The sequence below is a fragment of the Phoenix dactylifera genome, chromosome 9, assembly GCF_051530095.1.
Source record: "Phoenix dactylifera cultivar Ajwa chromosome 9, Ajwa_hap1_PhDact_Kaust_v1.1, whole genome shotgun sequence".
Taxonomy (NCBI): Eukaryota; Viridiplantae; Streptophyta; class Magnoliopsida; order Arecales; family Arecaceae; genus Phoenix; species Phoenix dactylifera.
The window spans coordinates 25,878,917-25,892,533 of record NC_143198.1 but is presented as its reverse complement, the minus strand read 5'-3'; the positions used below and the strand labels follow the sequence as shown (position 1 = coordinate 25,892,533).

At 39.0% G+C, this 13,617-nt stretch overlaps 1 protein-coding gene and 1 pseudogene across 1 annotated transcript; both read right to left on the bottom strand.

Moving 5' to 3' along the window:
* Positions 1-3,459: 3,459 nt before the first annotated feature.
* Positions 3,460-5,375, bottom strand: LOC103715149 (uncharacterized). The gene is made up of 2 exons (XM_008802686.6): positions 5,074-5,375; positions 3,460-4,561 (listed from the first exon to the last, which is right to left on the bottom strand). The coding sequence occupies exons 1-2, from the start codon at positions 5,344-5,346 to the stop codon at positions 4,196-4,198; spliced, it is 639 nt and encodes a 212-aa protein (XP_008800908.2). The 5' UTR covers positions 5,347-5,375; the 3' UTR covers positions 3,460-4,195.
* A 5,473-nt stretch (positions 5,376-10,848) lies between these two features.
* LOC103699809 (U-box domain-containing protein 45-like) lies at positions 10,849-12,682 on the bottom strand (annotated as a pseudogene).
* Between the last annotated feature and the right edge of the window lie 935 nt (positions 12,683-13,617).

The following is a 13,617-nucleotide window of genomic DNA, read 5'->3' as shown; positions in this document are numbered from 1 at the left end:
CGTCTCTACTCTTCTCTTCTTTCTACTAGCATGGAGATTTCCTCAGACGGGTTTCTCCGACAATACTCTGCCGGAATGCCCGTATCCGTGCTTGCCGCCGCCATCCACACCGGCAGAGCCTGAAGGCAGCTATCCTCCTCCGCCGCCTGGGACGCCGAATTCTGAATACTACCCTCCACCATCAGGTTCCGGGACGCCGAATTCTGGATACTATCCTCCACCGGCAGGTTATGTACCATACTACTACCCTCCGCCTTATAGCAATTTCCCTGCACCTCCCCCTCCCAATCCAATCCTCCCTTACTACCCTTACTACTACAAGTACTCGTCGGCTCCGTCAGTTATAGCTCATGTTGGTGCGCCATTCATGGGTTTGCTCACATTGTCACTGGAATTTCTTCTATGCTAGTCCATATATATGTTGTGTTTTTCTTTCTACTAGTTCGTAACTTCTGTTTTTTTAAAAAAATTTGAAGAACTATTGGTGCTTTTGGTTGATGTATAACTATAGGATAAGGGGGTTTTCTTCTGCATATTTTCAAATTACTGCTCATAGATTGCGCATTAGAAGCTAAATGATTGAGGAGGTGATCGCAGAGGGGAAAAATAGATATATATGTGTGTGTGTGTGTTTTTGTTTCGTTTTCTTCGAAGATTCTAAAACCATAGCATCTTGCAATGAATTTTAATCTAATAAGATAGGATTAATCAGGTAAAAGAAGAGAAGTTTTGATATATTGTTTTAAAGTAAAATATATAGCCAGGCAAAACTAGAGTACATATGTTTCCCAGTATTACTTATGTTGAGCATTCTTATCATTCTTGGTCCTTGGATGGGGGACTGTGGGCTGTACTCTTCAACTATATACACCAAATTCGTTTGCTTTGAACATCTTGGGGTTGCAGTTACTGATATCTACCTCCATTTGTTACCTGAATTCGTAGATATCATGCATACCTTTAGCAAATATATATGTGGAGATTGTTTTGTTCTTCCTCAAATGACAACCATATTAACGTGACAAAGTATAATAATAAGAAATGAGTTCCTTTAGTATGAAATTCTAAAAGCTCCCTTAGAGGTCAATGGTGGCGTACAAAAAATTCAATTCTTTAGCCAAACAAAGGCTATATTCGGGGAGAGTGGTTTACCACTGGCATGGCACTCATCTGCTGCCGTCTGGTGCAAGGTCACCGTCCCGGGCCTCTCGGCCATCAAATCAAGATAAAAGCAAGCCGCGCAGTGTGGCCCCCTCCCATGCTAATTTGTGGTTTCCAGTTCACTGATCGTGATAAGGGACGGCCATGATTAGGATTGACGTGCCATTTTGATGTATGTATGTCATCATGATCGTAGGCAGCCGGATTCTTGGTCTCTATATATCCGCTCTCATCCTGCGTCAAATAACTTCCCTATCATCTATATGGAACCGTTGGCCTGATCTCTCCATGCGTAGTTCTAAAATAAATAATAAAAATGGCATTATTGAGTTAGTGATATTGTAACTCCTGGTCTAAAGAAAAAATCATTTTATCTCAGGGTATATGGTTGTAACCTGAAAAGTATGGACTGGGCACTTGGAGAATTGAGGTGTCTAATTGTTTGTGAAAGATGGTTGAGCATGATAAAAACTTCTAGGGTACGCTCGATCCTCGATGAAAATTGGAATCAGAATCGAAGTCAGAATAAGAATTGATGAGAATATGCATCAAAATGGTCATATTCTCTTCTGGCATATTTGGCTTGTGACTGGAATCATACCAGATGGAAATCTGAATTAGATTTTGAAAGATTGGGACATTCTCATTTTCATTTAGAATGGGAATGAAAATAGGACTCCAACCAAAAAGCTGGAATTATAGTTATTTATTGTCATGCCCAATCTAAAGCTCAACTCCTTCGCCTGAACATACCCCTAATATGTTACAAACAGAGCTAACTCCATAAACTGTTAGCTGGCAGAAAATATAACACAAAAACCCTCCAGTTAGGGGTGGATAGCAGGGCTTGGGCCACACAAATTCAGCCCACGCTGCGCCGAATTTAAGGTATCGTACGCCCATTCCATCCCAAGCCTAGTGCTTGCTTGCTTCTTTTTTTTTTTTGGGTAGCAGAGTGAGAAAACTCACTACAAACAAAAGAAGGGAGTACTCCCTGCGTCTGCTCTCATGAAGAAAGCAAATATTAGGGAAAACTCTTCTGACTTGCTTGAACCTAGCCTTTCTCTAATCTCCAAGTATTCATATATCAGATCAGGCCAAGCTTGGCTCTAAACTAGGCCCAGCAAGGAAGTTGGATCTGAGATAGTTCATTGCATTCGGCCATCCATTTGTAGCTAGATATATACAAATTATTATTGGTCAAAATCATGTTTTAGTAAATCTTTGGAAGCTAGTTAGTTCTATGTGGACTTGTGACCTACATCGAAGCATTAGTTGACTCAAAAACAGAAATAAACAGCCCTTCGAGGCTCGAATTTAAACACCTACCTGCGGAAAATTGGGGCACATTGAAAAGCTTAATGGGGCGGTTTGGCCTAGTGAGTACCTGAGAATTGGAAATTATCGCTTGGAGGTCCACCTTCAGCAAGCCTGCCTTTTCGTACTTGAGAGACTACATCAAAGCATGTATCCTACTATGGAGCATGACCTTAAAATTGACCATACATGATGGTTTTAGAGGCTCCTCATCAATAATACAACATACAACAGAGATTTAATTAACATTATTAAGCTTACAACTAGGCTGGATGTGGACCAGATCAATCATGATCTACACCCAACTTGGTTTTCTTTGCGGCATTGACTTTATATCCAAACCCAACCCAATTTTTGGATCCGTTAGTTCATTCGGGCTCAACTAGGTCAGTCATGAACCAGTCGCATATCAACAAGGTTCATCATATCAACACATGCCGTCCGGTACTAAACATACCATATCATACAAGTATCAAACCACACTTAGTAAGAGGGTCATGCTAACTCTCGGTATATCTAACTAATCTCTATATCAGGCATACTGATACACTATCCGCATAGTGCCGATACAGGATGTCAGGGCACGATTGGCTCTTGGATGAGTGAAGTCAGATTGAGCTGAATGGGTCCGATTAATCTAATGTTCTGCTCTTGCCCAGATAAGCCTAGTTAATCTAATGTTCAGCCCACGGATCACCTCCCTTCTTCAATCTTCCAGCTCCTCCATCATCGTTAACAGCAGGGTAGGGAGATGGTTCCGCAATACGAGAGGACTAGAGCAGGATACTGTTTATACTGGTGGCCGACTGCTTCACCAGAATTAGTAGAAATCGGAAACTTGATCACTGGTATTGGCCCTTGCGAACCATCAGGCCAAATCCAATGCCTGTGGTACGCCGACGACACACCACTATTTAGCAGCCCTTCAAAGGATCACCTGACCATTCTGAAGCTGATCTTATATTCATTACGAACTTCTCAGAAGATAAACTTCCACAAGTCTCTGATGGTGGGGCTTGGCACTTCAGATGGTGAGACAGCCTCCTTTTGGCTCGGTTCTTAGATCAGCAGCGAGCCACTCAAAATCTCTCTGCCCCAACCTATTCCTACTTGCCAAAAAAGCAGCAATCAGCCTCGCCAACTTTCTCATGCAAAGGGACTGCTACAGCAACTTCTTTTCCCCATTACCTTCAGTGGCCAGAGACGAGTAATTCATACTCATAGGGCTGGACCACAAATTAAACCACCCAGCCCATTTGCTCCCAATAAGGAATAGCTGTGGTGTGGTGAGCGAGTGCTTCATGGTAATACGGTAGAACAGAATATTCTCATTTCCAAATAACGAGTACTATAAAAACTATTTTACTCCCCTAAGATCACCCAATCATCACAAGCATTTTAATCCACAAGACCAAACACCACCCAAAAAAAAAAAAAAGGTTCATACGCAAACGATAAAAAACAACAGACTTTTCTTAACTCCCCCCTACAAGCCAAAATTCTCCTTCGCCGCCGTTGCAAGCGAAAGAGGGGGGCGAGCAACACACCAGCCAAGTACTCCAATAACAAGATAATTAATTACAATATCACCATCATTCCATTAACTTAAAAAGGAAAAAAAAAAGTTCTATTCCGTTTCTCTCTCTCTTCTGTATCAGAAAAAGACAAAAAGAAAGGGAGAAGTGGGAGAGAGAGTGGCGAGGGATGTCAGCCACTGCTATGGATGGACAAATATGCCAGAAGAGGAGAGGGACAGCAGGAGGAGCGCCGCCTCCGCCTCCTCCTTGCCGGCGACAGCGCCGCTCCGGGCAGCTCCCATCGCCGCCGCCTTCAATTCCCTCCTCCTCTGCTTCTGGCGTTCCAGTAGAAGCAGCAGCATCTTCTCCTGCTTCTCCTTCTGCCTCCGCCTCAGCTCCTCCTCTCCCACCACCTCCAAAGGATCCATCGCGTTCTCATTCTTTCCTTTCATAGTAGTCGTGGTAGCAGTCGTAGTCTTTTGCTGCTTCTCAGCACCTGCTTCTCCATTAATCTCAGCTTTTCTCCTCCTTTTCCGATACCTGATCCCGCATGCATTGCAGAGAGACTGCGGGTCCCACGAGGAAAAAAAAAAAATCAAATAAATCACAAAAACACCAAATCAGTCTCCCGATATCTAACGATTTAGCCGGGAAAAACAAAAACTAACAACAGTATCCATTGATCGAATCATTAAATTTTTTTATAATAATCCTAAGGTTAGAGGGAGACCACGAGGCCAGATACTAGATCAAATCCCAAGAATTTGAGAACAGAATAGCATGGTATCTCGCCAAAAAAGGAAACGAACAGAACGGGCGACGGAATTCAAATAGGGATCTGTAGACAATAAATCGTCGAAATGCCAATAAGAGGAGAACTTTTGAATTAGCTATCTTCATGCAAGAAATCCTCAAAATTCTCAGAGGAAAGAGGAACTGAAAACTTATTAGACCAGATCTCATGTAGATTATACCATACTACGAAATCCACGATGGAATGGTAAAAGATGTAAGAAAAACTAAGAGACAAAAAGAAACAGGGGGGGTAGAAGAAGATGAATTGGAGCAGGGGAAGGACCTTGGGTCCGCTGGGGCCGCTCCTCCAGAGAGGAGTCTTCGACGTCCGGCAGTCAGCGCACACCCGGGACGAATCCGGCGAACCCATCGCCGCCTCCACCCCCGCCGCCGACTTCTCCTTGGGCTCTTCTCCTCTCCTCCTCCGGGCATAGGGCTTCATCACCACCATGCAATCGTAGCCGTCGATCACGGTGGCCCGTGGGCCGTGGTGGCGGCAGTCGCACCGTGATCCCCAATTCGGGAACGACGCCTTCGCCAACGCCGCCGAAATCATGGCCGGAAAACCCCAGGTTAATCCACAGAGAGAAAGAGAGCCGGGGGAGAAACAGGTTATCTTATATCGCCTTCCGGCTTTTGCTTCGCACGTGCCAACGCTATGGCGGCAACCATTTTATTTGTATTTTATAATGACGTAAATTCCGGATGTGGGCACCACCAGTAAGACCAAGAGCGTCAGGTATCTCTGCTTCTTGGACGGGGGTCACCGGAAGGGAAGACAGGTAACTTCACCGGAAGGGAAGACATCATGTGGTTGCGATACAAAGATTAAATGATCTAACGGCGGCTGTTGTTTCTTTCTTATTTTTATGTATGACTACAGTTTGTGATTAGAGGGGATGGCGTTAGAGAATATCGCGAGAGGAATTACGAAAAAGCGAGAATATCGCGCGAGAGGGAGGTTGGTATCCGAGAGAAGACAAAAAGGGGAGGGAAATTAAGAAATGAGGAGCCGTACGAGATCACAGGACGTGGGGAACAGCGCAGGTGCGTCAGGGGAAAAGAAGCTGAGGCGAATAACTATAAATGATTAGTTATAAAATAGTAAAAAGACAAAAGGAAGTGGAAAAATTCCTTTCTTTTTGTTTTTTTTTTTCAAGCTTTCCTTTTGCATGCTATAAGTATTGAGAAGGAAAGCATGGTGATCTGCCAGGATATCACAGGAAAAAGAGAGAAACCAGCATTCCGGTATATGCATGGAATATGAAGGGTTTATTTTGTATTCATCATAGAATGCAATATTAAAAATTTACAGCTAAATTCTACGATTCTGGATACATCAAATTCTCCCAAATGTATAGTTAAAATAGCACGATGTATTGATTTTGGAGCAATTTGATGCATGAAGCAAAGACATTTAAACGGAATTACTTTTTACATAGATATTTTGGACACTTTAGATCACATTCAATTGTTTAGACATTCATTTTCCAATTACCACCATCCAATTTACACCATGCATTTATTATAAGCATACCCCTTCAGACGGGCATCATCGGGGTCAAGAAATTTTTAAGGTTAAAAATTTACAAAAATAAATATAGAAAGAATTTATTGATATGTTGATGTTTTTCACTTTTAATTTGGAGAGGGTGTAGGTTTTTGTATGGCTAAGAATTCGTAAATAGGCTATTCTTTAGGTACCTTGATTTTTTTTTTCTTTTAATTTGGAAGTGGTGTTCCAAGGTTTAGGAATCTATTCCAAATGTATAAGTTATTAATGAGAAATAGTCTTACAATAGATATATGAAGAATTTTAGTGGTGCTTATATACTCACAGGCTTATACATCTACTAGCTTAAATTTTTGGGTACTAATCCTAATCCAAATCTAATTATAAAAGTTGTTGCAATTTTAAGCAGCTTGAAGAAGTCCCTTCACCACTTTCCGATTGTTAAAATTTAATATTAATTACTATAAATAAAATAATTCTAATGATATATTGGATTATTTATAATACCAAATCACTTTATAATAATATATACAAGAGTAGTTTTATGATAAATTAATCTAGTAATAATTTAATATTAATATTATGTTTACTATAATTATAGAGATAATATGATGATGTATTTTTAGGGATAGCCTTTTCGGATCATTTATAAAGTTATCGTAACCGTTGTACTTGCATTTACACTTTTCAATGGAAGACAACCAAATAGAAACAATTTTTTCAACCACAACTTCAAATATAGTGCAGCTTGTATTTGAAATGTATAATTGAGCTACAAGTAAACAAAGAAATAATTGGCTCAATCATGGTGATTACCACTATACATGTGAGGTGCATCTAACAATAAACATGGAGAATTGGCATATTTATACAATCTAATTCTTTATATTTTTTAATAAGTTACCTAACTAGTAATGCACTCTTAATTTGGCAATTGCTCTGCTTTTATTTCTACCACACAACGAAAAAAATAAACTAAAGAGTGTTACTAAATTCAATTATAACTATAAAGTTGCGGAGATAAATAGATAAAGACCGGCAAATTTCCACCAAGTCATCGGGCCTTTAATTAAGGTTCAAACCTAAGCTATTGTTTTCTTGTAGGCCTAAAGTTCTTACTTTTAGTCTATTTATTTTGTAAAAAGCAGAGGTATAATGAAGTTTAACCACCCATGACTCGATTATCTATGTCTAATTTTAGAAGAATTACCCATGCAAGGGTTGGAAACACGTGGGAGAGTTTAATAAAACTTCTAGGGTCCAAAAATCGAAGGTGCAACTCCCATTGTCCAATCAAATCTATTTTCTTCTCCAATCCAACAAAGATAATTGCTTGGAGAGCAAGAGGTTATGTTAGGATTTACTATTAAATATTCATGGTGCAGAGGCACGTTTACAGATTATGTGAAGATGTCTGGGATGGAAATATCTTTATATATGCTTCTCTAGAGCAGTTAAAAAGAAATTTATTTTTTTACTAGCTAGCATAATTAATTCATCATCGTGAACGAGAGTTAGGCCTGTCAGCTTGAATATATTAACAAAATCATAACTGCCATCGGAAAGAAATACAAAACCAAGACCATAAAATTAAAAACCATTTATATTTTTATTCATTTTAAAAATTTTATATATAAATTTATCAAATTAGAGATATCATCCATAATTTTAATAATATAAACTAATTTTTATAATTTTCACAATATAAAATAGTTTTTATAATTTTTACATATAAATTAAAGATTTGTTAAGTGGAATAGAGGATGGTCAAGATCATTTTATAAAGTTCCTAATTTGAATCTATACCGAATACAAAGGGTACTAAGGATATAATTAACTATCAGGTATTTTCGATTTCGGATTGAAAAATTCACCAAAACCAAAATCGAACGATTTTTAATTTTTAAACCATCACCGGAACCTTCCTAATATAATTTTGGTTAAAACAGTGCTATTCATTTCAGGAATGGCTAAAATATTCATTGACATCCCCGCTAGATAGCGGTACTTAATTTCCTACTCTACTTCTTGATGATTTTATCAATACGATGAACTACTGGTGGCAGCAAGAACAAGCGTTTTGGAGACTAAATGCATTAAATATATCTTGCACTTTTAAACTTTAAAATGGTGATGTTATATGAACTGGTCCTGACCTGCTTGAAGAGATCATGTGGGGCGCAACCACGCAGCCCACCGAGAGCCAAACGCACCCAACCCACTCTCCTTTGCCGAGGGATGGGCATTATTGGTGTTTTATTAGCTAACAGCAGAGGGAACTTTTTGCTGACACTTGCTACTCTGCTGAATTCCTAACGCCACCCAAGGAAATGCCGATGGCTTACGGCATGCACGGTGAGGGGAGACGAGCCTCTTCTTTACATCATGGGCTCCAGTGAGACATGCCTTTAACTTTCGATCTAATGTTTTCTTAATTACTCACCAAGGTCTCAGTTGGAGAGAAAAAGCCATCGACGTACGTTAGATTAAAATAAGATCGAAACTTCGCCCGTGGAGACATGTAATCTTTTATATTGATGTGGCAACGCATGATTGGCTGTGCATGGGGCTCCCAAGATCATTCATTCTATGCACCACCAAGTCCACGTAAACTTTATGCTCACATATAAGCATGGTCAGTTTTTTTTTTCCTGAATAAAAAGCAATTACATGTAGCGCGGTAAATAATTTTTCTTCTATTTTTTCATATTACAGGAGTGGGACAAAAGCCTCAGAGGCTCAGAAGAGAGAGGGCCTATACCTCATTCTGAAAACATTTGGTGAAATGAGGCACTGAAAAGTTCACAATGAAAAAGAGTGAAAGAAGAAAAGTTAGTTTTGTATAAGAAAGAGATTCAGCATGCAGATAGTCTCCCCTCCACCAAACACCCAAGAAAATTCTGCCAAAAGAGCCTTAAAGTTCAGGTAAAGCTAATGAAATAAGTGTTCAGGTTTGACAATGTATATCGTTAGATCTTCAATCTTGCAGTTCAGATAATGCTAATAAAATTTGTATGTAGGTCCTACTGTTGCCCGACATTTTAGACCACCCTCACTATGATGATTGAAGTGGCAGATACAAGTAGGTGGTCATGGTTCTCCATATCGTCTCTGAAGCAAGAAGTTTAATTCGCCTAGCTAGTGATTGTGAAAATAAGTAAAAAGAGAGAGAAATATGGGAAAAAAATGCATTACTTGTTAAATATTAGTAACATAATATAAAACATATACCATATCCTTTGTTGCCCGAACCTCAGAAGCAAGACTCGATCGAGCTACTTCCTTACAAATATAAAAACATCTGCCATCAACCTCGCAAGTTACTTGAACTCCATGCATGAGAACATTAAACCTCAACTCCATAGATCCCTCAATCTTCATATGTGAGCAGGTTGGACTTCTACTCTATGATTACTCTGACTTTTATGTGCATGCAAGTTGAATTTTTTGTGCTATAAGCAGAACTGGAGCCACATTTATTGATAGCTGGAAAATCCTCCACCTCCAAATAGACCAGTTCCTAAAACCCTTAAAGGGGGTGGTCAGATCAAACACTCCATTGGGTAGTTGTTTTTATTATTATTATGAAAAAACTATTCTTGGGTGGTTGTATTCAGCAAAAGCCACCTCTATGTTGCCATGTGCATATATGTGGCCAACAATGATTAATTCATTCTAGATTTCATGCATGGGTTCATGAATAATTTGATCAAACTATGGTTAACTCTTAGTTTGTCAACCTATTTAATTTCTAATGCAGTAATCGAATCATTAAAGATGGTATTTAGACATACCAAAAACTTGATCCATATCCTTGTCAGATTTTAAATGGAACCAAATTTCTATTCAAGTTGATAGCAGGTAGGGGGGAAAGCTGGAGGCAGGTAGTCTACTCTTATGCTACATGAAGGGAATATCAAAAGAGATCTAGCAAAATTGTCATAACAGTAGAATGTCCCGGTCCTTCAAAAATTTTCTAGTCCATCAATAACAATGTTCACCTCTTTGAGCCAGCTAACTTTTGTCTAAGAATTTGTAGTTCAATTTCATTTCTATGGTATAAATGAGAATCAAATCACTCTAATAATTTGCAGTGCTGTTAAATTCAGGTTTTTTTGACCAATATTGTTCAATTAAGATGCAGTTCTACCTTGCCGCGAGAACACATAATCCTGCAAATTATTCAAAGCATATTGTTCTGGATGTTCATGCAGGTGCCTGGTATTCTCGTTCCAATATTAGAGGAAAAACAAATCTGTATGTGCCTTTTATCTGATTATTGAAGGAATTTGAAAAGAAACAAGATATGATTGATTGCATAACAGGCTAATAGTTTTTACGGTACAAAGGCAACCAAAGAGCCCCCAAGGAAGCAGAAAGAACATGCAGATTTTAACTATGAACATTTCACCAGTCACCAGCTACCATCACTGCCTGGACTGGCATCCTACATGATTCTATTTATCGAAAATTTGATTGCCAACATTGATACAACACAAGGGAAGAGATAGAAACACACTACCCATTTCATTGAACTATCACTTGGAGGGAACTTCAGAAAGACATTTACTGAGAGACCGCTCGGTTGGAGTGGCAAAAGCTTTCTGCTGCAAATGCCTTAGGCTCTGCTCCATGCTGACCTGCACCATTTCAGCCAGCATCTTCTTTGCCTTCCCCGCACGATCATCACCATCAATCTGAGCCAAAAAAATTTTCCATGGAATGCTCTCATTTCAGATTGCTCAAACAAAGAATCATGTAGTTTTCCCTTGTCAGAATGGTTCTGCTTTGGTTGCATTTGATGAAAGTTCCAGCTAGCTGCATCTTCTTTGAGATATCCTCTTCAGATATATGATTGGAGGATATTATGTTCTGGCTACTATTCAACTGGCAAAAAGAAAAAATGTTACTGATGATGTTTTCAAGTGTGTCAGCCTGCAACTCCAATCTGGGATACTGGGAGAGAACGAGCTTTGGATTGAGACTTGGGTGTCCCCTGAACGGTTAGCTCCAGAAGACCGGGCATTGCACCCTCATTGAAAATTACTTCTCTATATCTGCGGCGATCACTCTCACACACTGTCGGCAGCACTCCTACTGCATGTTCTTAACTTAAAGAGACCCCTCCTCCAGTACTTCAACCACTGTAAGCACCCCCACCTTCCTCAGACGTCAAAGCAGTCCTCCCCTCATCATGACTTGAGTAATAATTCTAGAATGGCTGTACATTTTTCAGCTGTTTGGGTTGATTTCTTGCAGCACTTTAGCAAGTTTACCAGAGGAGGTATAGGTTTGGCTGACAGGATGGTGTTAATGCTTCAAGGGAGTGTGGAGAGATTGTATGAGGCCATGACTGCATCAACCTTGGCTTGTATGTTCGCCATCTCTAAGTATCTTGACGAGGAGGGGGATAGCACCTGCAGCACTCATGATCGGTTTGTTGATGGAAGAAGCAGTGAGGGTGAGTAGAGCAGCAGTCGCATACTCCTGTAGATTTGAGTTTGTTGATCGCAAGAAGCCAGTTAGTGGTTCCACTGCACCAGCATCCACAATCTTGATCTTGTTTCTAAATTGTGATATCAAAGTCAGCTCAGAGCTTTGGAAATTATTTATTGGTCTTGCAGCACAGAAAGAAGGAACATCATGGGGATACAAGATAATAGTTTAATTCCAGTTACTGGCATCAAATCTAGACAAGAAAATAAGGTTCACATAGCCTACTACTTCAAAAATAATCCTGGACTCTGTGTTAAAAGATACGTATTTGCGTGTTGCTTATCGCCTTTAAGCAATTCTGGACTCCAGATTAATTCTCCCTCCTCACTAAGACACTAGCTGGGGTTGTTTGATAATTAGCTTGTAATAACTTGTTTCGAACTTGACACAGTGGCAAGATAATCCTCACAATTAATTGTTGTTATTAGTGTTGTTCGGAATTTTTTTGATTGCTATGTCATCCTTAACCTTTACTCTGCCCCATAAACAGCCTAATTGAAACGTTCAAGATGCCCAAAACATCTAAACGATACACATAAACATAATAGTAGGAATATGGGACACTGCTTCACTCTTCATGAAATCAACTGAGTCAGCCTCCTATTAGTAGAAATCATTGACAACTTTCTTCTAAGTTCAAGGCAAGTTTCTATTGCAAAATTCATTTTAAATATCCCAAATCGAGGTTCTTTCTTCTTCGACTTACTTTTTGTTTTTGAGAGCAACCCACTGCACAGGTCTAGACTTTTTGGAGACCTTTGGTTGCTAAGCAGAGGTATGACCAATGATCACTGTGGCAAAGCCCCAATTTGTTTAATTTCCTTTTGGTAAGTTACATTCAATTTCACTATGAAATTGAATTGAATACCAGGACAGCTCTCATCTTTATATGTGCTAGGATACTGAGAATAAAAATGCTTAAAAATTACATGCGCACGCACACATACACATGCGCGCACAACATGGATCCTATTATATCCATACAAATCTTTCAAGATCACTAAGGATTTAGATTCTTAGCAAACTTGAATATTTATACAGGGCCTAGAAACTTAAATCACACTTTTTAGTTAACTCATGGAAGATCATATTCTAGCAAATACCATTTCACTCCTTATCTTGACATCTTATTTGAGTGCAAAATTATGTAACATAATTCTTAGTAATAATATGTTCTTGTAGAAAAACAACAACACAATCTACTAAATCAATTTTTCCTTCTTATTGCAATTTGAAATGTTCACCAAGGGATAAGCCTAGTATTAGAACTGACATCATGCCTTTTCGCCCAAGTCAGCCCTCCTTGCCTTTGACAAGCAATGCAAGTCTAGACATGAAAACAAAATTGTATCAGGTTTCTGAATAAAATTTTTGTCAACATGTCATTATGGTGAAAGAAAATTATAATAAGAAGAGTGGAGCAGATTTCTATAAAGGAGAGAGATGAAGCTAAAGAGGAAAATGGCAGTCAAAGGAATACAGTTCAAAGAGAAGTAACACATTTCAGATTTCAAAAAGAAGCTAAAGAAAAAGTAGATATCTCTGCCTTTTATTTCGTTTCAGGGTGCCTGGAGAAACATGTTTGATTACTGCAGTTAGTAACAAGATATCAGCCATCTTGGTGGTGACCAATATTGAGATCTTAGTATGTATATATATACTGTTTGACAGGGGAAGTGAAAAAAATTAAAAACAACCTAGATATTTCCAGATTTGAATCAATATTTTGGTCTTGGTCAATTTCATAAAAATGAGAATCATTATTAGCCCTTAACTTTGAAACTATTATTAAAAAAATAAAATAGTAACAAAAGGATT